Source organism: Neolamprologus multifasciatus, chromosome 11, assembly GCF_963576455.1.
Source record: "Neolamprologus multifasciatus chromosome 11, fNeoMul1.2, whole genome shotgun sequence".
NCBI classification, from domain to species: domain Eukaryota; kingdom Metazoa; phylum Chordata; class Actinopteri; order Cichliformes; family Cichlidae; genus Neolamprologus; species Neolamprologus multifasciatus.
Window position 1 is genome coordinate 18,298,371 of NC_140449.1, and position 25,663 is coordinate 18,324,033.

The window sequence follows — 25,663 nt, forward strand, 5'->3', positions numbered from 1 at the left end:
ATATTTGAGAAGTGAAATGCAGTTTACAGAAAGTGTGCAATAACTGTTTAAATCAAGCAGGTGCATAAATTGGCAACACAAAAAAAGAGAAATGAAATAAATATTTAGTGTATATCAATGTGTGTGTCTCCTATATGATATATGTAAGTGACATTTTTCATTGTAACAGTGATTCATACAGGAAAATAATGACTATTAATAAGGTTGCCCAAACTTTTGCACCACACTGTATATAGGAACATAGTGAAGACAAGTTATTTAAGAGAGTAAAAAGAGGTTAGTTTATTTTGGAGTAGAGCTCCATTTATTAAGAAAAATTTAAAAAGACAGGAACACTCTTTAGAGGTTTGTGGGTGGCTCTTAAAAGAGCCGTTGTGGGGAAGTCACTCGGACTTCAAACAGGCTACTCCTTTGGTTGCCAAGACACAGCTCCCTCCACCGAGAAGTGAGCCATGAATTTCTCCCTCACCAGGACAGCCTCTCTGGAGGAGTTGTTTGCTGGCAAGGAACCTGGACAAAATTGTTTAAAATGAGTATTATGTGTACTGCAGTTACAAAATACATTATTGAAATTCCAAAATTACAAATTGCAAAACATAAATCTTACATAAAACCTTTTGTAATTATAAGGATAATTACATGATATATATTAGATATAATCTAAAACAGTCTGCGGTGATTATATACAAATATTCAACTATCCCAGAATTAAACCAGGTCTAAATAAAAAGGAGTGAGTATCACTACAAAGGTTAACTCAGTGGTCCTAATGCTACAGTTTGATATCAGCAAACACCGAGCGCATACATTGATATGACACCACAGCCATGCTATCATTCAAACACTGATAACAGCATAAATCGAATTAAATCGGGACTTGATGAGACCTTCTGAGTATCACTAGAAATATTATAAACAGTCGTCTCCGTACCACAGTTTGCTATCAGTAAACACCGAGAGCATTCACTGTTAGCATAGCACATCCATGTTAGCAGTGTATAAATGGATGGTTTAGCATGTATTAGCACAGGTATCAATAAAGGACTACCGTATTAAATACTTTTACTAACCTCAGGCAGATGGACAGGCGCTCTGCAGGTGGGATTGAGTGCCTGTAATTGGTGTCTAGGCGGGCGATTCTGGGACCGACCCGGGGAAGCAGGTCCTCAAACTGGCCGAGTGAAAGACGGTGATGTCGCTGGAATCGGCCGTCATCCAGGCGCAGCTCCTGGAGCAAATGGTGAAACTCACCAAACTGCTCATGCCTCTGGAGGACCTGATGGACCCAGGTAGGGCGAGGGCGTCTTTTACGCCGCTGCTCTGCTCTCCACAGTACATAGAGAAGGGAGACTCTCTCTTCAAGCGCTAACTCGACAGCTGCCATCTTGCAAAGATACCGGTCTGGCACAACTTCCTCCCACATCCCTCCCACATTTCCGGTTCAAAATCCATCGCGCGTCAAAATATGATATTTTGACGCGCGATGGATTTTTCTTGGACACGCGTTGAGGCACGAATGTGCACGCGTCAAATTAGGGGCGTTTGGGGCGTTTTTGTTCGCGTCCATCGCGTTCGGTGTGAACACACCGTTAGGCTGGTTGTTTGAGAGCCAAAAAAGACAAGAGAGAAGAGTGATGTTTTACCCTTGAACCAGTTCTAAATCAATATTGACTTTCTTCTAATAAGTTCATTTTTTGTGATCCAGCCACTCACACAAGCAAAGGATCAGTTTAGATTCAGCCCATGATGAATGAGAGATCATTGGTTTTATTGAATAAAATGAAAGACTTGTCTTCTGTTGTCCAATTCTGGTAAGTCCATGTGAATTATAGCCTCTGTTTCCTGTTCTTAGATTGAACAAGTCACACCTACTGTGGTCTTTGGAAGTGACATCATCAGTGACATCATCAAGGCACTTTCTCTTAGAGAACTGCTGCTGACTGATATTTTTTCAGACCGTTCTCTGTAACACCTAGAGATAGTTATGTGGAAAAATCTCAGTGAATCAGCAGGTTGTGAATTACTCAGACCAGACACAGTGATGTCACATTCAAAGGCAATTAAACTGCCATTTTCTTTCTCATTCTGATGCTCAGTTTGAAACTCAGAGGGTCATCTTGATCATGTCTGCAAGCCTAAATGCAGTGAGATGCTGCTATATGATTGGCTTGTTAGATATTTACGTTAATAACCTGGGGTTGTGATTCTATGGGCTCAAAATGTGGTCATAAATATTTTGTACTTGTAAATCGGTTTTGTACTTGTAAATCAGGATTTGTATGTGTAAAAAAAATTTGTGTGTGTGTAAAAAAGATTTGTATGTGTAAAAAAGATTTGTGTGTGAGTAAAAAAGATTTGTGTGTGGACTTAGCCAAAAAAACCGCTGCAAGTTACAAGTACGAATTTTGACCCTATTTTTCTTCCTTTCATCTGATTGGTCAATGTCATGTCAATCACAAATGTAACAATCCAATCAGAGAACAGATGGGTTTGGCAGTCGGAGGGGCGCTTTTTTTGAACTGCAGGTCTTTGAAGGGAATAAATGCCCTTTTACATGCCAACCCAGCGTTTTTCCTTCATCACCACGAAGGAAAACAGTCTGTGGTCGTCCAAGTTTGGTGATTTTTGTGTCACAGGTCTACGTGTTTAATATAGGGACTTCCACAGCCTTTTCAACAGCGCTGCGGACCGCGGGGTGGGGGCGGGCAGTGTTTTGGAAATGACAGTCTTCATTACAAAGCTTTCTTCGTTATGAATTAGCATAGATGTTTTTATTGAACATTTGAAGAACTAGCAAAAAAAAACAGAAACTCTTGTAGAGGACATAAAGTCAGAGATAGAAAAGACAAGGAGCAGGTGCATCTAGTACAGGTAGAGCTGCTGCAAAAACCCACAGAGCTCAGCAGCCAGCAACAAATTCTGGATCCTTTGCTTTTAGTTAGCAGTTAGCATTAGCAGCACATCCTGTGTCCGATGTGAAAGGACTTTTATGCTGCGCACTGTGACTCACAGCAATGGTCCCGGGTCAGCCCTGACTTTGTGTTAAACTAATCCTAAAGTAATAATGGTATTTCTAACCACTGATATACCACAACTTTATCCTTTCAACAGCAACTGAAAGTTAGGGGACCTAGCTGCTATCAGATATTTATATAGAGATCCTCCAGCTTCAACCTGTATTACCCTTCAAGGACCTGCAGTTCAAAAAAGCACCCCTCCGACAGCCAAACCCATCTGTTCTCTGGTTGGATTGTTACATTTGTGATTGATATGACATTGACCAATCAGATGAAAGGAAGAAAAATAGGGTCAAAATTCGTACTTGTAACTTGCAGGGTTTTTTTGGCTAAGTCCACACACAAATCTTTTTTACACACGCACAAATCTTTTTTACACATACAAATCTTTTTTACGCACACAAATCTTTTTTACGCACACACAAATTTTTTTTACACATACAAATCCTGATTTACAAGTACAAAACCGATTTACAAGTACAAAATATTTATGACCACATTTTGAGCCCATATGATTCCCACTTCAGCAATTTTAAGCACACTCTTCCTGCTGGTATTTACTGTACTCCAGCAGCGTCTCGCCTCTTCTGAAATGAATCTCACTCTAAAAGTTCACTTCTGAGATGAGGGAGTCTTTCCCCACCCTGTTAAATCTGAATTACTGTGATGGATCAGCAGCTAATATGTGCTTAAGTGCTATCATTTTTGCAAGCACGACTCTATTTCCTAACAAAGCTGCTCTGTGGGGGTTTACCCATGAGTCTTTTATTCTAGTGAGTCACTTCCTAATGATGCCTAAAAGCCTGCTATGCATGTCATCCTCATTGGCAGACTGGATTTAGTGAAAGGACAGAGGAACATCTGCAACTTGAACTGCAGATGAGTTACAATAAAGGGCTTTCAGCTTCTGTCAATGTGGTTAGTGCAGCTTAGAGGGACATTAAACCATGTATAACTTAATTTGAAACCTACTGCTGACCAAGGATTTGTTGGCAATTCTCTGGTACGCCTTAAATTAAAAAAAAGAGAGAGAGAATGGACTTCATAACAGTGCACAAGGGCTTTGAAAGGCTTATGTCTCAACAGCTTGGGAGGTGTGCTTTATCAAGCACTTGCTGACATTTATGATTATTTTGTGTTATTAATCACACGATTAATTGTGATATGAATGTGCTTGCCTTTGAGCATCTTTGTGTGTTATGCAGCTGATACGAGTCCAAACTTTTCCAAGCTTTTATTAATTAGTTTTAGCTCATCGTGTGTGTTCATTGCGTTACAAAAATCAAGTAGACAATAAAACATTTCATAGCCTGAGCAGTTACTCAGATTCATAAATGATGAAAAGAAATTGCTGGCTGCAGGCTAAACTATGCCATCCCCCTATCTATTTTTCTTTCCTTTCTGCTCTGCACTCTATGTCACCATCCTGTAATGGGCAAAAACACCCCCATATCACAGTAAGACAAGACTAGGGATGGGTACCGGTATCCGGCACCGGTTCTAACATAAACGGTAGTAACCAGACCAAAAAGCAGCGCACATTTCGGTGCTTTTTGGTCTGGTGCTTTTTTTTTTCCTGAGATGTTATACATTTTGGATTCTAGCCAATCATTTTACCTTTGCAAGCGTAGTAGGCGGGCCCAGGTACGTACGTTCTTTTAGAGCAGAGCTACAGATTAAAAATGCCCAAGGCGAAGCGGTCAAAAGTATGGCTGTACTTCACAGCAAAAGATGCAAACTCAGCAACAACATCCCCCAAGAACCCGAAGAGGAGAGTCCTGGCCCCTAGCCCTGCCAGTGTAGCAGAAATGATGACGGATGATGATGGCAGCAGCATCCGTTCTTCTCTGCGTGAGTAGCTTAATGTTGTTCGTGTGTAATTTGTTGAGTAGGCTAACCACGTTTTACATTAATGCACGTAAGGTGAACTAGCAAACACCTTCGTAGTTACATGCGGCTGTCTTCTTGTTTGATGGCAGATACTCCCTTCACCCTGGCCAAAAAGGCTAAAATGACCAAAGAAAAAGTAGAAAACAGCCAAATATGGGAGGTTTTCGGACAAAGTTTGTTTTTTCCATTGTTTAAGCACTGCTTCCAGCCAAGAGTGATACCATATATGCCCTCTAGCATCTGAAAAGGCTAACATTGCTATCTTTTTACAAAAAAACAGCTGAACATGAGAGGTTTTTGGACAAAGTTTGTGTTCTCCATTCTTTAAGCACCGGTTTGAGCACCGGCACCGTTTCAAAAGTACCGGTTTGGCACCGGTATCGGATAAAACCTAAACGATACCCATCCCTAGACAAGACTAGTCTGTGAATAAGAAAACCAGGACAGCCAGTAAAGGTCATAAGACATCTGTCTCACTGAAGTGTTATGCTAATTTGTCATTACAGAACAACTGTGGGAATCACCCACCCATACTGAAATATTCAATAGATGTTAGTCACCTCTTGATTTAGCCTTTTGTGTTTGAGGATTTTTTAAAACATTATCATGCAGACCTACTAAAGAGTCGCAGTGAGGCTGTACACAACTTCTGGTAGGCTCACTTTACCTTTACTGTCTTGTAGACCTATAATAACCCTGCTTTAGCTTTATCCAACTTATTTTATTATTATTAGTCACACTATCTGTAATGTTTTCATATAGAAAAATGAAATGATTAGTGAGACATTAATATTGGTGAAAATTTCACTTGTAATATTGGGGAATATACTGTGTAATATATAAAAAAAACTAAAAAGAAATCCTATTAAAATTAATCTAATGGAAATATATGGAAATATTTATTTTTATTCTTTTCAGCTTGTCAATAATGGGATGTTGCTGTGATGTACAGGATATACATGTAAGATGTTATGGATGCTGATTTTCTTCATACTGATATTTTATTTAAATCAGTTCCATCAATGGTAATAATTCTTCGTAAAGGTAATTTTCATTTTGATTCCAAAAGGTTAGCATCTTGTCTCCCACAAACAAAAACTACCTGGCTGCTTGACAATATGTTTTTTTGACTACCTTAAAAGTTTTCTACAATATTTTAAATCAAGCTTTCTATAATATTTTTTACTCCATACATCCATTTTCACTACTTATTCATTTCACAATTGCGGTTGAGATGGAGCTCATCCCGACTGTCATAGAGTGAGATTCAGTTCTCTTGCAGGGCTGACTCAGAGAGACAGACAGTCGTTCATTCTTACTGCCAATTTAGAATCACAATTAAAATAACGTGAATGTCTTTGGACTGTAAAGAAGCCAGAGCACCCAGAGAGAGCTCACACAGACACAAGAAAAACATGCAAATTCCACAAGAAAGGCCCCAATCTGGATTCAAAATCTAGAAACTTCTAGCTGTAAGGCAGTGGTCCTAACCATTGTCCTGCCATAGTAGAGGCTTTTCATAGTAGAGGTTCAGATCCAATCTGGGTGCTTCCTGTGTGCCATTTGTATCTTCTCCCTGTGTCAGCTAGGGTTCTCTCTGGGAACTCTGGTGTCCTCCCACAGTCCTAAAACATGAATAGGGTGAGTTTAATTGGCGATTCTAAATTAGCTGTAGGTGTGAATGTGAGAATAAGCCCTGCAGCAGATGGATGACCTATTATATGACAGCTGGAATATGCTTTGGAGTGGCCACCACGCTCTGCCAACCTCTCAGTAGCCAGGTCCTGGTTCTTTTGTTTTTTTAGTGATTTCTGTTTTTTTTTATTAATCAAGTGTCTACTAGAGAACAATTATGAGTTTTAATTAAAGAAGGCATATTTTAACAGTTATATTTTTTGAATTAATGGAAGTGTCACACATCCCCAGAAGCTATATTTTAAGTTTTAGCTCAAACTACCTCAGAGCTCTGTATATGTCGCAACTTCACTGCTAGCAGCTTAAATTCAGTTAAGCGGTTGCTACCCACACTCCTCACAGTATGAGGGCTTTGAGGAACAGAAAGAAACTTTCTCTCTGAGGGGTAATTTTACATGCAAGTAAAGCTAAAATGACAGCACAGCCATTGTCTCCAAGGTCTGTGTGCTGTGATTTTGTCACACAGTGAACAGGATTACGACTCTGTCAGCGCAGACCAGCATCTTGGGCCTCCTTAGTGTGACTGTCTCAGTGATGGTCAGCTGCTCTGGCAAGAGAAGCTGACTGAAAAATATGGAAATGAGAACAACTTTACTGTGAACTTGGCTGTTAAAAAACAGCATATGTGAGCATGGAGAGTAAAGGAGAAGCAAACTGATGTAAACAGCTGACAAAAAGCCAGCTGAGTCTAACTTGCACTGAGCACAAAATCACAGTAACCCACAGCCCTTTCTTTTTTTAATTGGTTTATATCTGCCTTAAAATTGATACTGTTTCTGATTGTTCTTCAATTTTGGCCTTACTCTAACACCGTTTTCTTCCAAGCTAATACATTTTTACCACAGTCACAGTGTAGTTTATGTCCTAGTGTTATAATTTAGCAAGTGTCCTTCACTGAAAAAGGGTAACTATTGGAGCTCTAGTATCTAACACTGCTGTCATGCAGATGAAAGGCTGAGAAGTGGTGTTGTATAAGATGAAAGGCTTCCATGAAGGCAGACAGTGTTACAGACCTGTGCATAGCTGCTGTGATCTGTGGAAAGTGGATGAATAATCAGTGAAGATAAGGATAAACTGGCTAGATAAACACACAGATTAAAAAGATAACATTTAATTTGTTATAAATGACGTCTGTGTATAGATTTATTTCTTTCTGTGGAGATTTCAGTAACACCATACAGCAATAATTTAGATACAAAATTTCACAAGCTACATACTGTCCTGCTGTTAGATACATGTATTTGTCTGTCTAGCCACTTTGATCCATTGTTGTGGCTGCATTTTGCTTTGTCAGTGTAAACCACAGCCTGTGGTCTGGAGACAGAGGGGTGGTGCAGGCCTGCAGGTTTCAGATGACCACTCCTTTGTCTGTCCAACACACACGGCTGTAGCCATCACGCTGCACAAAGCTTGCAAATGCAGAGCAGGTAATGCAATTAACCTTGTTGCTGCCTCATACTTAGCACGGAGATGCGGGATGTCTTATTAAATCCAAGAGGTCGTTGGTTTTTAACTGAAATTTGTAATTATTTATAGATGTTTTTTCTCTTGCAGTCTAACTACAACTGCATGAGGAACCAATCAGTGTGCTTTTTATATTTTTGCAACATGTTTATTTTGCATTAAATATAGTTTGGAGCTAATGCAGTTCCATAATTAATGTGTGGTTAAATTTACAGTAAACAAATCAACAACACGGCATTTAAGACAATGTCAGGATTTGGTTTTATAATATCCTAATCCCAAATACTGTGGGATTTTAGGATGTTTGGAGAAAACATGCAGATGCCACTTACTGGGAAAAGAACTGTGTAAGACATAATCAGCTGTAACACTAAAACATCCTGCATTTCAGACGGAATCTCTCAGATCATCACTTAATACAGAAATGAACTCAAGCCAAATGGTCCTAAAAATCAGTACTGCTGTGCATCTTCAGAGAAGCCAATGACCTGCTGCTTTATGTAGAGTTTGCACAAACACTGAGTGTGCATGGGTTGTTAATCAGCCTTCCACACTATGACAAAGTGCCACTCACATTGCATTAGCAAAATGTGGCTTTATGTGTTGATGTGGTACACCAGGCACATAATGTTAATTAGACTGTGTGTTGTGTGTGGCAGTTGACTGAAGGTTGCTATTTCCTAAAAAGGCCCAACAATTTTTACACTCAGTTGAAGTGATGGTATTAAATTTCGCTGATGTTCTCACGTCTGACTGCGTCTTCACATGTGACTCTTGTCTTTTCATTTCCCCATCAGCGTGAAGTTATATCATCCCCCATTCAGTATCATTTAGTCAGATAATGAATGATAATTTAGTCACAGGTTGAAATCCCACCTTAAAAAGACATGATACTGAGTATCAACAGGTAAATTCAGGTATAAATTTAGCTTGATTTGAATTTTAGCTTAACTTCAATTACAATAGTAACTTTAATTGTCATTCCAATCAGGAGCACTATTGAAAAGGAGATTAATACACTCACTGGACACTTTATTAGGTCCACTTTGCTAATACAAGGTCTAGGAAAAGATTCAACAAGGCAATGACATGTTAGTATATTGTATTTGCTCCAAATTTGTCAACTGCAAATCCAGGTTGTCAATCCTTTTTTCCACCACATCCAAAAAGGTTCTCTATTGGACTGACATTTGGTGACTGTGGAGGCTATTTGAGTACAGTGAACTCATTGTCTTGTTCAAGAAATCAGTTTGAGATCATTTGATTTTTGTAAGATTTCTGGAAGGAGGCATCAAAAGATGTGGTCTGTGGTAATAAAATGCAGTAAAAATACACAGTTGATACAAAGGGGCCCAAAGTGTGTTGATAAAATAGCCACTATAACATCAGCCTGAACTGATACAAGGTAGTATGGATTTGTGTCTCATTTGTGTTGTTTATGACAAATTCTAATCCTATACCATCCAAATGTCACATCATATTCAAAAGACCAGGTAACATTTGTCTAATCATCCACTGTCTAATTTTGGTGAGCCCATTCAAGATCTAGTCTCAGTTCCCTGTCCTAAGCTGACAGGAGTGGCACCTCGTGTGGTCTCCTGCTGCTGTAGCACATCTGCTTGGTTCGATGTGTTGTGCACTCAGAGATGCTCGTCTGCATATCTTGGTTGTAACAAGCAGTTATTTGAGTTACTTCCTATCAGCATGAAGCAATCTATCTATTCTCTGGCATCATCAAGGTATTTTCACCCAAAGAACTGCTGCTCACTGGATATTTTTTCTTTTTTACTCTATTCTCTGTAAATCATAGAGATGGTTTTGGAGTAAAATCCCAGTGTTGACAACCATGTCATGCTCAAAGTCACTTAAATCACCTTTCTTCCTCATTCCGAATCTCAGTTTAAACAATCTACATGCCTAAATGCACTGAGTTGGTCCAATGTGATGGCTGGCTAATAGTTACTTGCCTGTGTGTTTGTTAATGAACACGTTAACAGATACCTAATAAAGTGGTTGGTGAGTCTATATACTTGGTGGTAGTCCTCTGTTCTGGGACCTCCTTGTCATTCTACCACCAATACACCCCACACACCCCTCCCACCCACCATATACCACAGAGTACTTGTAAATAACTGATCAATTCAGACACAGGATGAGTCAGAGGAGCTGGGTGGAGGTGGGTTGCAAATCAGCTTGTAGATGCAGAGCAGGGATAGAGATGCTAAAACAGCTTAAACAACATATACAACATGAGATTTGCCAGTTTCATGGTTAGACAGTAGCTCTGTGCTTTTGATAAGTAAATCTTAATATGGTGCTCTACACTGTAAGTGTTCTTCAAGCAGAGGATTTGGATTTGTGTGGCTGTTAAATGCTGAAATAGTGTGATATGAATAATTTAAATCTGTGGTCTCTTCATCTGTAGTCCAAGTTAGATCCTCCAATCCTGTCAGTCATCTTTGTTTGCTGATGTTGCGAAACTTTGAGTAGCTTTTGAAGATGGAAAAACTGATCACTCTAAATAGCCTAATGTATTTTTCAGTGGGATCTAAAAGGCTCGTAAAGTATTCAAACCATCTCCACCCCCTCTCCCCGGCCTCTTCTTCACTCCTTCTTCTCTTAGAGTAATGTTCTTTGTACACCAGCTGTAGCCTGGACCCGGCAAACCTGCAGCAAGATGAGCTCGGAGGAGCGCGGCTCAGCCAAGTCACAGAAGATCTCCTCCCTGTCGCGCAGCAACAGCAGCTCTTCATCCAAACATGACAGCCGACAGGTAACACTCGTGTTATACTTACAGACGTTTTCGCTGGTGTCATGTATGTGGAAGGGAGGAAGGCTGGATTTTCTTTTCCCATAATGAAGATTTAATTGAAAAAGTTGTAACTGCCAGTCCTCAGATATTTTTCTCTGCCTTTTAGGAATTATAATAGTAGTATAAGATCTAGCCACGTTTTGCATTATAGATGTCATGAAGCAAAAACTAAAAGCTGCCTAAAAGGGGGCGTTTTTTCATTAGGATTTTCCTACCCCTTCCTCACTATAAAACCAGGGTATTTCTACAAATGTGGAAGATATTGGAAAGCTCTAAATTACTAAACTGCAACTATATCCTCCAAAGTAATTCTCAGACACACCACATAAAGAAGATGTTGGCACCATGAACAAACTGTTTTGCATTTGCCTCAAGCGTTTATCTGCAGGCTGCCGACTCATTAATTTTTCATTACCAGAAACAGCCTTTTCCTTTTGGAAATGAAAGTAATAAAGTCTTACTCTAGTACCGTCCACAGGTCAAACAGACACTTAAGGCTCACCACTCTGGGGAAGCAAAAAGTGGCAAAAAAACATTCTCGTTAGCAAGAAAAACTTTGAATAAGGAAATATTCTGACTGTCGTGACACTGCTATGTGGGTTCAGTTACATTCATAGAGAGCTTGGTAACCATTTTTTCCCATTTGTTCCAAACCAAACCCTCAATATTTAATATTAAATATAAATATAAATATATTAATATTTTGTAAATGATAACACATATCAAAATGTGGTAGAATGGACAGGATGTCTAAATGCAGCAGTCTGAACACATTCACACTTAATAATTGTGTGACGCTGAAACGACGCTGTCTTCTCGGCGCTCCCATCAGAGCCTTGTTACTCAAAGTGTCTCTTGACCTTGAGGAACAGTGTCCAGGCAGTGTGTGACAATGACGCACTGTGTGACTGTGCTGCCCTGGAGCCGTGACGAACACCGAGGGAGAGTCGAACTGTAGCCCGCTGGCCACGCCCTTGTTCAATCCCCTTCAGATATGAGGGTTTATTTTAGATTGCCTCACCCACCAGCATTCAGCCTCTCTGACTGATACAGTGTGTTTTTATACAGTCTGGGACACAATGACACAGCAAGCAAGGATTAACCTCTCCCAAGTGTCCAAAGTCCCTCCCACGGTGTAATACGGACATGATTTATACTTAAGTTGGATAATTTAAAGATAAGCCTGAGGTGTAATATGCCATCATTAGCATTATGAGTTCATATGCAAATTAACTCATAATATTATGAGTTAATTTGTTAATTATTTCTAATAATTTGTTGCACATTGACAGTAGATGTGTAAACTGCCCATCATAATGTTTTCAGCTTTTCTTATTATGTCAATTTAGCAGCACAAAATTAATGAAATGTAATTATTCTTTTACACCTGCATCATTTTCTAATGACTGTATGCTGAAAACTGTTTTTGGGTCTCATTACCAACTGAGGTCACTGCGTCATAACTACTTCACAGCCCACTACTGTTCCTCGGGGTTATTTTTGCTGGCTACATGCCCATTCCACTATTATTTATAGGCTTACTGCTAAGTAGTCATATGAGAATAATCTATAACATTGGCTCATTTGAATGATAGACCCCTTTCTGTTAATTAATCATCTTATTGTTTCAGCACTAATAGAAACTAAAAGCAAAATAGTTCACAAATGATGAATTATTCTGTGCCCACAACGGTATTACAAAAGCCTCTGTTATACTATTCATCCTGCGTTCCTGGAACTCTCACTCCTGAAACACATAACAAAGCTATCTGGATTAGTCCGTGATGAAATATCATCTTAATCTCTGTATTGCAGGGGATTTGGGCTTGACCATTCTAATCTCATTCAGGAAATTATTATTATAGTGAAGAGTAAGATTAAACAGGTAAGCTAATTTTGTGAATTCAATTCAATTCACTTTTATTTATATAGCGCCAAATCACAGCAACAGTTGCCTCAACAAGCTTTTTATTTTTGATAATACAAAGAAAACTGAGAAAAACCCCAGCAATCACATGACTCCCTATGAGTAAGCGCTTTGTTGACAGTAGGAATGAAAAACTCCCTTTTAACAGGTAGAAACCTCCAGTAGAACGAGGCTAAGGGAGGGGCAACCATCTGCTATGCCCTCCCATGAGGGGAAAGAAGTCTGTATAACTTCACCCTGAACACCTTATTACATAGGGCTACATCTATAAAAACAAAATGCTAATCTTCCACTTATAGAGCCTCCCGCCGATTGACTGACACTGATAAAAGGGAGGCATCACCCCAGCAGCCACAGATTCTAATATGTTTTGAGTGTGATTATGGCACTTGCTGAGTGGTTGATTCGCTCAGTTCCATTTATAAATCCTCCTCTGAAACTTTCATTTGTCTGTCGTCTCAGAGTTCTCATAAACCATTGTATTCCAACAGGACAGCTGGGAAATCGTGGAAGGCCTGCGAGGAAGCTTCAGCAGTGTCCAGGAGCCTCAGAAACAGGAGGGCTACATGATGAAAAGAAGAAAGTGGCCAATGAAGGGCTGGCACAAGGTAACATGGAGCACCTGTGTGGTCTTCGTGTGACCCATGTGACTCATCTTTCAGAGTAGTGACAGCTTAACGTCATTTCATTGTCCTCGTTTCACACGGCACTTTTTAGGCACTTGCCTCTGCAAATCTGCTGACACGAGTCATTTGTGTTTTAAACTAATTGAATGAGCTTATGTAGTAGATAATTTGACTCGCAGAGGAGTCACATGTGACCAGGGTCAGTGCCTGTTTACACTCTGTCTGAAAGCTTTTCCTGGGATAATGCCTAGATATCTTGGTGGTCCTCTCAGATGCATTAGCTGATTGCCTGTTGGTTACTAGGGTTGTATACATTTAGTATTGACTTGCAGTCAGAGCTTTTTTAGGTCTCTGTGCTTTCAACAGTCTGATTCTGTTGATGTACAGTAAAAGCACCAAGAATTGCATTTACAAATTGAGTGGATGAGACATATTGCAAGTGAGTGAGAGGAAGTGTAATAAAGGAAGACAGATAGCCTGGAATTGCATACATCCCACTGCAACAATATACATTTTAGCAGACTGACTACCATGACCTCAGCCTCATAACAGTGACTTTAGATTTGCTGTCAGGGATGTTGCATATCATGTCCAGTTGTATCTCATTGGCTGATTGTCCTTCTCTCTCCCTCCAGAGATACTTTTTCCTGGACAAGGGTATCCTTAAGTATGGCAAGTGCAGTGCTGATGTGAGTACAAAAGGCTGCTGGCTGAATGCTGTGTGAGCTCATCATTTACAGAAGATTAAAAAGGACACTTGATGTCTTTTTAATGTTCTTGTCAGGCTGCTGACCGCCTGCGCCCAGAGATACAATAGGCCCTAATTCTCTCTCAATTTCCTCATTGTTGATAGCAATCAGACTGTGTATTTTACCTACAGATCACCAGGGTTTTAATAGTTTTGCAATTTTCATTAGTTTTTATTTTTATTTAGTTTTGACTTCAGATTTTCAATTTTATATCAGTTTTAATTAGTTTTTACCAATTGTTTGCTAGTTTAGTTTAGTTTTTATTTTTTGAAAATCCTTAGTTTCAGTTTAGTTTTGATTAGTTTCAGTTATAGTTTTAGTTGTGTTTGCATTAATTAAGTGTAACAAAAATCCCAGTTTCATCATATCAGTCATTCTCTTCTGCTTATCCTTGGGTATGTTGCTATTCCAGCTACCATACCCTGCACCCTGGACAGGTCGCCAGTCTGTCGCAGGGCTAACATGCAGAGACAGACAACTCACATTCCCACCTATGGGTTCTTTAAATAAATAAATAAAGGCAGATGAACAACCATTGATACCAGGCAACTATAAAACGTATATCTTGGCCCCAATGAGACTATTAACTCTTGCAGCACCGGGTGTTCGTAATTGTGGTTCAAGTGAATTGATAAACTTTTTGAAGGTAATTGACTCACACAGTTATGTAGATATCCCCGTCCTGTTGTCTCGGGATGTATCACACTGCCTTGCCTGGGGTTAGCTTCTGTTTTCTGGGGATGAGGGTTGAATGTGCTCCCTTACCTTCTCAAGGTAAGCTAGGTTAGCCTTCTTGTGTGAGCTTTTCAAGTGCACTTTAAGGTTTGTGGGATTTTTTTCCCTTTAGAAATGTCCCTCATAATTTGTCTCTTTCCACTACAAGACACTTGCTTTATCCAAAACACAGTCATATTCAAAGTAATCCCAAATTGGACTCTGGCGCTTTCTCCCGACTTTTCCTGACATGATTCTGCGCGTGGACGGAGCAGCAACACAGACGACTCGACTAACGTACTTGCCACCTGCTGGCATACACAGCAAGAAAAAAATCTGGAAACTAAACTTAATTTTCACCCTTGACTATTGTATGACACGCACACATCAATGAAAACTAAACACATTTTTGCTATAAATTCAGTTAATTTTAGTTAGTTTTGTGAACACTCATTCCAGTTTTAGTTAGTTTTCCTTTTTTTGTTTTTATTTTTATTTCCGTTAACGAAAATGTTTTTTCACTTCTAGTTTTCGTTATTTCGTTAGTTTTCGTTAACGATAATAACCTTGCAGATCACACATAATTACGCATGGGCCGCGTCACAGGCTAAAAAGGGATTATTATTTTATGCATTGTTTGTACTGAGAGCTGTCTCATCCAACAGATTGAGAAAGGGAAGCTGCATGGTTGCATTGATGTGGGTCTCTCTGTCATGGCCATTAAGAAGAAGGCCAAGTGCATCGATCTTGATGCCGAGGAAAACATCTATCACCTGAAGGTAAACCACAAGGCTAATAAAGACAAGGGAATCCCTCCAGGCTTAAATAGGCTTAAGGCTTAAAGGGGTTAAACATTTTTTTCCCAAGTTTTTGCTTTTTAATTCCTGGTACAGATGCCATCGTTAAAATGACTTCAGAATTACCTCATGTGATATATATGTGTGCCAGAGGGAATAACTGCTCACTCCATACCTGTGTGTGTGTTTTTCCACTGACACACCTCTTCCATCTTACTTGCCCTTGTGCTGATTTTCTGATTGCGGTATCTGCTCTACAGATTAAGTCTCAGGAGCTGTTTGATGAATGGGTATCCAAGCTGCGTCACCATCGTCTTTATCGGCAAAATGAGATTGCCATGTACCCTAACGAGAAGTCCTTGTTCTATCCCCATTATGCTTCCCCGAACTCTCCTGGCATCGCCGAGGGACCCCCTATTAGAAAGGTATAACTGTGCGCCACACAGCATGCTGTTGCTGAAAATGGTCGGGTCTGTTTAAAATGAAAACAACAAAAAAAAAGATGATTCTCGTGTGTTTTTCATCATGAGCATCATTATTCCATGTGCTGTATTTAATGAAGTGAATTCCCTTTGCTGAAAGAAATTAATGACACAGCCAAAGTGTTTTTGAACTGACCTTTGGGTCTCTTTGTTACTGCAGTGCCTGTCCATACGAAGGCAGTCCACAGTGCATCATGCCGCAGCTTTCCCTTTAAACTCTAACAGCCAAGCAAAGGTGGCTGCCTGGCTCCAGTCATCTGACGAAATGGACAAATGCTTCAAAGGTGAGAGACAAGAGCAGCCTCTCACGATTTGATTTTTTTACACTTATTGAGGCCTTTCTGAATTTCTGAGCAAAATTTCCACAACAAAGAACTTGCCTGGCTAGAATGGGAGAGCTCGTAGCTCTAAGACACATTCTTTAATTTGGGGTTTTATCTCTGTGTGGGATAATTTGCACTTTCATTAAAGTCATGAGATGCATTCTTGTACTAGTTGTTTAAAAATCTTCAATTTTCCACCTGGATGATGATCTCCAATGTGATTACAGTTTTGCTGAGGAAAATAATCAACTCAGATAAAGCCATTTAAAATTTAATCGTACCTTCCTCGTATTGTGCCTTTGGCTCTTTCTTGCAGTCCTTAATCTGCGGAAATGCACTCTTCCTTGTGGTAGAGTGTATCATGCTTGAATAAGTGCATCAAATTTTATGTGGGTGGTACATGTTAAACTAATATCTGCACGAATGCCACAACCCAAGGTTTCCCAGCAGAGCGCTATATTGTGCTACAATGATCAATGTTATTCACTTCACTTAGTTTTATTGTTGTGGCTGATCGGTGAATATGATGCAGATAAGTAAGAGAGTTCATGCAAAGTTTTCTGCTTACAACGATGCTACCGATACCAGTCAAAGACATTAGATTGTTAGAGAGCCCAGCTTTTTCATTTATACCCATTTTCTACTTCTTGTCAGGGTCCAGGTCATGGAGGAAGCAATCTAACCATTTCCAATATGTTTATGTTATTTGGGAAATGCTTCTATAATTGTGTACGCCTGCTGTCTCATTTGCAAGTTAGATGAGGCTGGCAGAGTGGTGATTATAAAGAAACAAGCTGGTGATTACTAATGCACTGTTTGTCTCAGTTTTCATTCATTAAGATTCTGACGATGTGCTGTCAGCACTTTGTAATCCAGAAACTTTGGAAAATGGACACGACAACTCACACGCACATTTACAAACACAGCATGGTTTCAGTTGGACTGGTGCTTATTTAGTTGTCTGTCATTTCATAATTTGTATGTTCAAATACTGTCACAATTTAAACATCTGTTTACGAGACCTCTCTATATGAAACCATGGCAAAGCCAGTCCTTTGGAGAGAAAGAAATCCACGTGGCATTGTTTTAATGGACGGCAGCAATGATTGATGATGATTGAAGGGTCAACTTTCAGCTTTAATTCAAAGGGTCTGACAAAAGTATTTTATTAACAGATATGAGATTAAACATAATCCCATAAAATAATAGGACACATTAACATAATTTTAAATGTAATATTTATTTTTAATACTTGACTGCAAAGCATGCAAGTAGTTTCCTCCCTTGAGATGCTCTGACAGGCCTTTACCTCAGCCACCTCCAGCTGGTGCTTGTTTGCAAGTCTCTCTGTGTTTATGAACCGTGTTGGGCTGAGATCAGGTGACTGACTTGGTTTGCACTTTGTTGTAAACTGTCTGTATTTTCATTCATGAAAGTGTCACTTGGCTTTGACAATGATTCAACTATCTCCATTGATAATATAATCATAATCTACTTTAGTCTTTCAGGGATTTGGGTGTTGCTGAGCTGGCCAGAACATTGTTAGGAATATACCAGATATTAGATTTGGCCCCTCATAAAGTTTTTGCCCTGTCTCTTATAGGTTTATCTGGGCTTATCAGCCTAAACCCCGTCATTCACTTGCATCAGCATTTCTTTGGAGCCCATATTTAAAGTTCAAAGGTACTGAACGCAATTTTAGTACTTAAAATCGACTCGAGATCTTTAATTTGTCATAGACTAAATCAGTAAAAAGCCTCACTGAGCTCAGCCTCACCTCACCCATGAAACTGTCTGTCAGTTGTTAAATGTCTTGGACATTTGTCAGGTCATGGACAGTCCAGATTGATTATCTCTTGCCTTTGACTAACCTTCTCTTTCTGAGGCAGATGCAGTTTGAAGGTGTTTTTCTGATTCTGGTAATATGAGAAGCTTTTAGGCTCGCTCTACAGGCTGCTGTTCATGCTTGAAAAAGATGCAAAAAGCAGAAATAGATACCTTGGGAGGTGAATCGCCAAACTGAGGACTCTATTTGAATAAAGCATATACAACGTATGTGGTTCAGTAAGCACATGTGGCACCCTCTAACTTTGTCAAACTGAAATCACCAAACGTGTTGATGACAGATTAGGATCTGTCAGCCCTCTCTGCTGTTTCTACAGAGACTGGTTTTTGAGTTCACTCAATAGGCCCAACTAACACATGCCCATTTTCGGGCACTGCCCTTTTTCTCACTTTAGCCTTTTTAACTGTCTTGTTTTCTTTTTCACTTTGTACCTCCTTTTATAACTATTAGTATTTGTTCTCATCCGGACAGACTTATCAGTATGTGAGGCCTATCTCCTAGAGCTTAACCACCTGCTTCAGAGTATGGAAGTAATTCACCGGACTTATTCTGCTCCATCCATCCAAGCACTGCAGGTCAGCACTGCAGTATTTCTGGTTACTTTACATGCAGGGTAACTTTTCTGATGATACAAAAACATTATTAAGGTTATTTTCTGTTGACCTTAACTCACCTCTTATTAAATATAGAAGATATTTCATCTTGCATCTTACTCTGGTAGTTGTGAAACCACTTTCCATAAAAAGCCTTCCTTTAAAGACAAAAAAATCCTCTCTGGCCTGACTGTCAATAATTTCACATCTGCTTTCTTAGGCGTCTACTTTTGACAGCCCCAAAAAAGAAAAGAGACTTCCAAAGAAGTGGCGCACTAAAAACTACAACAAAGATGTCAAAACAACTCTGCAGGTAGACAACATGACAGAGAAGTGTGATCATGCTTAATTTGTTTTTATATTTCATTGTGAGTATCTCCAGCTTTTCTTCCTGCTCTGCTCTAGGTACCGAGCTGCATCTCCTCCGGCTCTATCCGCCTCCATGCCTCAAACCCCAACCTATCCACTGCTGCACTGAGCAATGATAAAGCCGATCCTGAATCCCTGGACTCCCCTTTTGATGTGGCCAAGCTGCAAGAAGACTTCTGTCGTGTTGCCACCAACTGTGAGTGAAAAACTCTAGTTTCAGATAAAAACTAAAGTAAATCTGCACAAAAGCTAAGACTCGTGTGGTGCTGCTACTTCTAACAAGTTGAAGTGTTAGTTGCTGTTAGTTATGTGGATGTCTTCTAGCTGATATTAAGTCAGAAGTTTGTTTTTTGTGCCACAAAACCTGTTAAATCTCTTTGTAAGGAAGTGGTTGACGCATAGAGGATGAATATAATTTTCCTTCTGTCCTCTTTGGAATTTTCTATGCAGATTCTTGGTGCTTGACATGGAGTAATGAGATTCATTTGTTTTTTACATAATGGCTTTACAGTTTCAAACTTACTCCGGAGAACTGCTGTCAGTTCTGCTGCTATTTAAACTGACAAATTTATGCACACATTTAAAATTATGGAGCTAAAGATGTGTGATGGGCTTAATCATTTATAATGGCAGGGTTTTCCAAATAATCATCTTTTTGATTCCCTCTTTTTGTGTCTCTTGTTGCTGCCAGTGCATACAACCATGAAGGCGGCCCTGAGCACACTGACATCAGAGAGAGAGAGATTAAAACAGTGCCTGGATCACGAAACCTGCCCCCCCACCTCTCCACAAGTTGTAAATTTGAAGAACACGCTGGCTGCGGTATGTGAAATAACACACCCCCTTGCACATTTTTTGCAAGCGGATGTTTTCAACAGAAATAGGTATTAGCTATTCTCCTTTTTTCTTCCTTTTTAAATTTTTTTTTTGCTTTTACACTTCTCTCGTATGCCGTGTCCTCCCACACCATTTGTCAAGCGTGACACATTTACGAGTATTTTAGAGGGATTACTAGCTCCCGGTGTGATGTCAGCCCCCCTAAATGAGACCGCATTCAACAGTCATGTTTCCTGTGGCTTCTGCCTCCCACCAGAGGCTTGTTTTTCTGTTTTCTGTCTTTGGTTGTACATGTTCATTGTCATGTAGTCAGCGAAGAAATGTGTTGGCGTCGAGACTGCACAAATTCTAATCCGGCGCAAGTATTTCTTTACACATTCAGATTTGTGTGGTCTCTGCTATAGCCTGCTGGATTTTAGCTTTTAGCTTTTCTTATTGGTTTCTCTGGTTTGCTTACTCTGTTCCACTTGACATAATAACAGGTGAAAGCATGCCTCTCCAGTACGTAAATGGGTAAATGTGATGTTTACTGATTTTCTTGAGATTACACAACTCCAAATTAGCCTGGTTGTTGATGTATGCTGAGGATTTCAAGTATTTCAAGGCTCGGGTGTTTGCAGTAAACAGTGTTTAAACTGGTTATTTTTTCCAGGCTTTAGCCCAGAACTCAGAGCTGAGAGAACGCCTGTGCAAGATTCATGCTGAGTCCCAGATCATAGAGCCCACACTAATAACGCTCACTGCCCCTGTACAGGTGGGTGCAGGAATGCAGTGACTCGATTCCCCCACCTTCATGACGATTATACTTATATATCTGTCTTTATTTTTATCCCCCGTAAGCTTGAATGTGCCACAGAATGAATGAGCTGTCCTTTTCCTCTCATCTAGAATCAACAAATGTCACTCTCCTCTCACCCCCTCATCCAGCTCAGTCAATATGAGAAAAATTAACAGAACTTCCTTTTGGGGAACACTGCCTCTTCCTCTCAGCCTCGTCGTTGCGTAACCAAATGTCTCACCATGACACTGTTCAGAGGAAGGCTTCTAGGTCCATATAATCGTCTTCTAAAGGAAACTCTTTGCTCGTTTAATCGGATTTGCTGATCACACAAAGCGAGCCAATCTGCTTAATTGTGTCCCTGGAAACACGCAGAGCAAAACTAATACGCCTCCTCTGAGAACATCTCCATGTTAATTAATCAGCTTCACCAATAACAAGGGGTAGATTGGGGCGCTCAAGTCCATGTGTGGAAAGCTATCTCATATTGGCAATCAACTGCATGCCTGTCAGTTATTGTCTGAGATGTGTGCAGGGCAGGCATGCAGCCTCACTTCTCACTGTAATTAGTCTTGCTTTATTTAATACAGTAGTATATTGCCAGGCAGTCTCTAGGTAGGAATAAATTGTCTTATGAAATTTTGATTCTGAAGAGTTCATGTTTGCAGCAGTTCATTATTTGGCTTATTTGACTGATAACAGTATGATTGAATGCAGACACACCCATATTGAGACGCTATGCACACGACTGCATAATGTCACTCAGCTGTTTGTTAATGTTTATAAACCTACATTTGTTAAATCAGTCAAGAAATTAAAAAAGTGTATGACGGGTGTGATGTCAGCCAATATATTTACGTATGTATTATAAATGACTGTCTTTCAATATATTGCAGATTAAATTTGTGGGTGTTGTGATTGTGTTGTATTCTCAATGACACTGTGATTGCCACCCCCGGAATGATGGTGGGGCCCCTTCCTGTGTTCTTATTGTAGCTGTGGACATTGTTTCTCTTAGAAACAGGAATCAGTAGATGAAGCCCATCCCCTCGTACACCAAGTATCCAATGAGAGCAGAGCTTCAATCGCGGAGTCTTTGTCCGAGTTCTTTGACGCACAGGAGGTTCTGTTATCTGCTAGCTCTTCTGAAAATGAGGTAAGTGTGGAGACTAAACTCTTCATTGTCAGTAGTTGTGATGTTGGGTCTTTTTGCTTGTAGCAAACTGATATTTAGAGCTACGTAATAGAATTATCATTGCTGTTGATGTTTGGAGTAATTTGTCTTGTTTACACAAGCACAACCAGAACAAAACCTCCACCAGTGGCTCTTACTTTATTTATTGCCTGTCACCCAGGATTTCTTTACTTTTGTCTATGTGTCTGATAACTGGCCTAGATTTTGTAAGCACACTGGACAATTCATGGTATTTTATTACAGAAAAGGGGGAAATGCCATTTAACTTAACGTCCTGTCTTAAATCCATTTTTTTTTATGATATGTGTCATAAAACAAATCTGCCCTATGTTAGTTCAGCCTCCTCTTCCTTCAGTGCTCATGTGGCATGCTTGATGAGGTAGCACCTGGAGCGGAAGCAATGTGAAAATGAAAGTTAATTACTTTCATCTAAAAATACAGCGAGCCGAGGTGCAGCTCTGCCACCATGTCCTAAGAGAACCTTCATCTCCACCACTTTAGATCTTCTGCAGATGTGACAAGATGTTAAAAGAGACTCGTTCATTCCCTTTTTGTCAGTGATATTAAAACAACTTGAATGTTTTGGGTTTTTTTAGGTATCAGAGGATGACTCATATATCAGTGACATTAGTGACAACATTTCCATGGACAACTTCAGTAATGAGACCGAAAGTGAAAGACCAAACTTGGGTAAAGTCATTACAGTACTAGCCTTGGGGCACTTTTGTGCATTTATATAAAAATGATATTTTGGTACACTGGGTTGTCGGTATGTATTATCAAGGTGTCCCTAACCTCAGCTCTTATACCGACTCTTTTCAGGCTCTGTGGAAGAAGGCACTGTTCTTGATCGTCGTAGATCCTGTCTGCCCACACCCAGCCCGAGCAACACCTCCATCAGCTTGTGGAACATCCTTAGGAACAACATAGGCAAAGACCTTTCCAAGGTTGCAATGCCTGTGCAACTTAATGAACCCCTCAACACCCTGCAGAGACTGTGTGAGGAGCTGGAGTACAGCGAGCTGCTAGACAGGGCTGCCAACACACAGGACCCTTTTGAACGTATGGTGAGAATGCAGTTTCGCTCTTTGAGTGTGTGGGCTGGGCCTTTTTTGTTCAGCTTACTTGTTTGCTTTGATGTTTCCTCTGAGAAAAAGAGCTGCTGTTGGTAAAACTAGCGTGACAAGTAAGAGATGCCGTATATAGCCAAGTAAACTAGAGCTAACGCACAATTGTTGCTGATTGGCTTTCAGGGACTGCGGTGCACTGCCTTTACGTGAGAGAGTCTGATCTACCTTTAAGATTTTTAGCAGGAAGACGGCATGATGAGTTTTGCACTGACTAACTTTGTTGTTTTTTGAGATATACCCTGTGGAATAAGACAAATAAGACATATGCACAACATACAGTAAATACGTTCAGCAGTCGTAGGTATACCCTGCTAGTATCAGGTTCGACCCCCTTTTGCCTTTAGAACTGCCTTAATTCTTCATGGCATTGACTCGACAAGATGCTGGAAATATTCTTCAGAGATGAGGGTCAATATTGATATGATGCCATCACACATGCTGAAGATTTGTGAATGTCCTTATCCACCACATCCCAAAGGTGTTCTATTGCATTGAGCTCTGATGACGTGGGAGGTCATTTGAGTTAAGTGAACTCACTTTCATGTTCAAGAAGCTGGTTTGACATGATCTGACCTTTGGGACATGGCACATTAATCTACTGGAAGGAGCCATGAGAGGATGAGTAAACTGTAGTTATAAATTATGAATATAGCCAGCAACAACACTCAGGAAGGCTGAAGCGATGCTCAGTTAGTCTTATGGAACCCAAAGTGTGCTAAGAAAATATCCAGTACACCATTTCATTCTGGACCCATGTGATTTACGTCGAACCAGGCAACATCTTTCCAATCTTCCATTGTTCGATTTTGCTGAGCCTCCGTTTCCTGTTCTTAGCTGACAGGTATGACACATGGTGCGGTCTTCTTCTCCTGTAGCCCATCTGCTTCAAGGTTTAATGATGTGTTGTGCACTCGTAGATGCACGTCTGCATACCTTGGTTGTAAGAAGTGGTTATTTCAGTTATATATATTATATATTATATATTCTACTCTGACCACTGGCATTATCAGTTCTTTGCAAACCCCAGGAAATGTGTTTGTAGGCAAATCCCAATCAGCACTTTGTAAAGTACTCAGATCTGTCATCAACAACCTTCAAAACTCACCTAAATGCCCTTTATTCCTCATTCTGATGATCACTTTGAACTTCATTAGGTCATCTTATTTAGAGCCTAAAGTCACTGAGTTGCTGCCATGTGATTGACTGGTTAGATATTTGTATTAACGAGCAGTTGACTGGGTGTGCCAAACAAAGTGGCTGGCAAATGTAAGTGTAAAAAGGAAAAGCTGCTGATGTTAGACTTGGTGCAGTACAAATACTGACAGTTTATTGATCCCATGAGGGGCAATTTTTTTGGACTAACGAGTTTGAAACAACACATGAAGACAAATAAATGAAAGAAAAAAATTGTGCTGAATAAAAAAAAGGCCATATATAAAATCCATAAACAAGCTCAATAAATACCAATATAAAAGTTCAAATAAAACCTTGACAAACAATGTTTAGACCTACAGAGGATCACATAGTGAAATTGCAAACGGGCCGAAAGCTCCAGGCTGTGGCCTCTCATTATGAGGTAGAGAAGCTATCAGTGCTCTGTCGGTTTACTGAAACTACTGGAGGACTATTCAGACACTTACTCTGCTCATTAGGCTAAAAAGAAGAACACACATATAAGATTAAATGAAATGGATGATAGAGCTCAGATCAGTGTTCACTCAGTCACTCATCCTGTAATAAAAATTGCAATTAAAGTGGTACTTGCTGCTCAGGTTTATGCTTTTATCCTTTTTTGTAGATATACATCGCTACATTTGTTGTGTCCGGTTATGCATCCAGCTACTACAGAACTGGGGGAAAGCCTTTCAACCCTGTTCTTGGAGAAACATATGAATGTGACCGACCGGATAAAGGCTTACGATTTGTTGCAGAGCAGGTATGAATGATTCTTGATTTGTTATCTGACTGGATTCATATGAATATTTACATTTTTATGTTTTATTGTATAGCACTGTTCAAAAAAGTCAACTCAGAGCTCTTTGTGTGATTAACAAAGCATTTTAATCCCCTTTACATCAGGTCAGCCATCACCCACCAATCTCAGCTTGCCATGCAGAGTCTAAAAACTTTGTGTTTTGGCAAGGTACTGGAATATTGATTTTGATCCATTCTCAGTGATCTTAAATACTAGAATAACACCTGTTTGTCTGGAATTAATGTTCATTTGCTCAATTTTTTTGCAGACGTGAGGTGTAAAAACAAGTTTTGGGGAAAGTCAATGGAGATTGTTCCTGTGGGGACCACTCATGTAACTCTGCCAGGGTGAGTCTCTTCTGCCTCATTTGCATTGGTGCTGCACAGACCCCTGCCTGGGCATTGTGCAGACGTGTAGAGAAAATCACGCAGCGGGGGTTTAGCA

At 39.9% G+C, this 25,663-nt stretch overlaps 1 protein-coding gene and 1 long non-coding RNA gene across 4 annotated transcripts in view; one reads left to right on the forward strand and one right to left on the reverse strand.

Moving 5' to 3' along the window:
- osbpl3b (oxysterol binding protein-like 3b) overlaps nt 1–25,663 on the forward strand; it is a 41,970-nt gene that overhangs the window by 11,241 nt on the left and 5,066 nt on the right. The window contains exons 2-18 of one of the 3 annotated variants that reach the window (XM_085177572.1): nt 10,690–10,839; nt 13,297–13,413; nt 14,067–14,120; nt 15,560–15,673; nt 15,952–16,116; nt 16,334–16,457; nt 18,814–18,917; nt 19,156–19,248; nt 19,341–19,500; nt 19,996–20,126; nt 20,794–20,895; nt 21,938–22,075; nt 22,711–22,804; nt 22,937–23,181; nt 25,043–25,180; nt 25,324–25,387; nt 25,488–25,566. In XM_085177572.1, coding sequence (XP_085033698.1) covers nt 10,744–10,839; nt 13,297–13,413; nt 14,067–14,120; nt 15,560–15,673; nt 15,952–16,116; nt 16,334–16,457; nt 18,814–18,917; nt 19,156–19,248; nt 19,341–19,500; nt 19,996–20,126; nt 20,794–20,895; nt 21,938–22,075; nt 22,711–22,804; nt 22,937–23,181; nt 25,043–25,180; nt 25,324–25,387; nt 25,488–25,566 — 2,018 coding nt within the window. In that variant the 5' untranslated portion in view covers nt 10,690–10,743. The remainder of the gene's footprint in view (nt 1–10,689; nt 10,840–13,296; nt 13,414–14,066; nt 14,121–15,559; nt 15,674–15,951; nt 16,117–16,333; nt 16,458–18,813; nt 18,918–19,155; nt 19,249–19,340; nt 19,501–19,995; nt 20,127–20,793; nt 20,896–21,937; nt 22,076–22,710; nt 22,805–22,936; nt 23,182–25,042; nt 25,181–25,323; nt 25,388–25,487; nt 25,567–25,663) is intronic. The other 2 variants (XM_085177574.1, XM_085177575.1) reach the window with 2 other exon arrangements.
- Nucleotides 255–1,580, reverse strand: LOC146508160 (uncharacterized). The gene is made up of 2 exons (XR_014876877.1): nt 1,071–1,580; nt 255–510 (listed from the first exon to the last, which is right to left on the reverse strand). It is a non-coding gene; the product is annotated as an uncharacterized LOC146508160 (long non-coding RNA).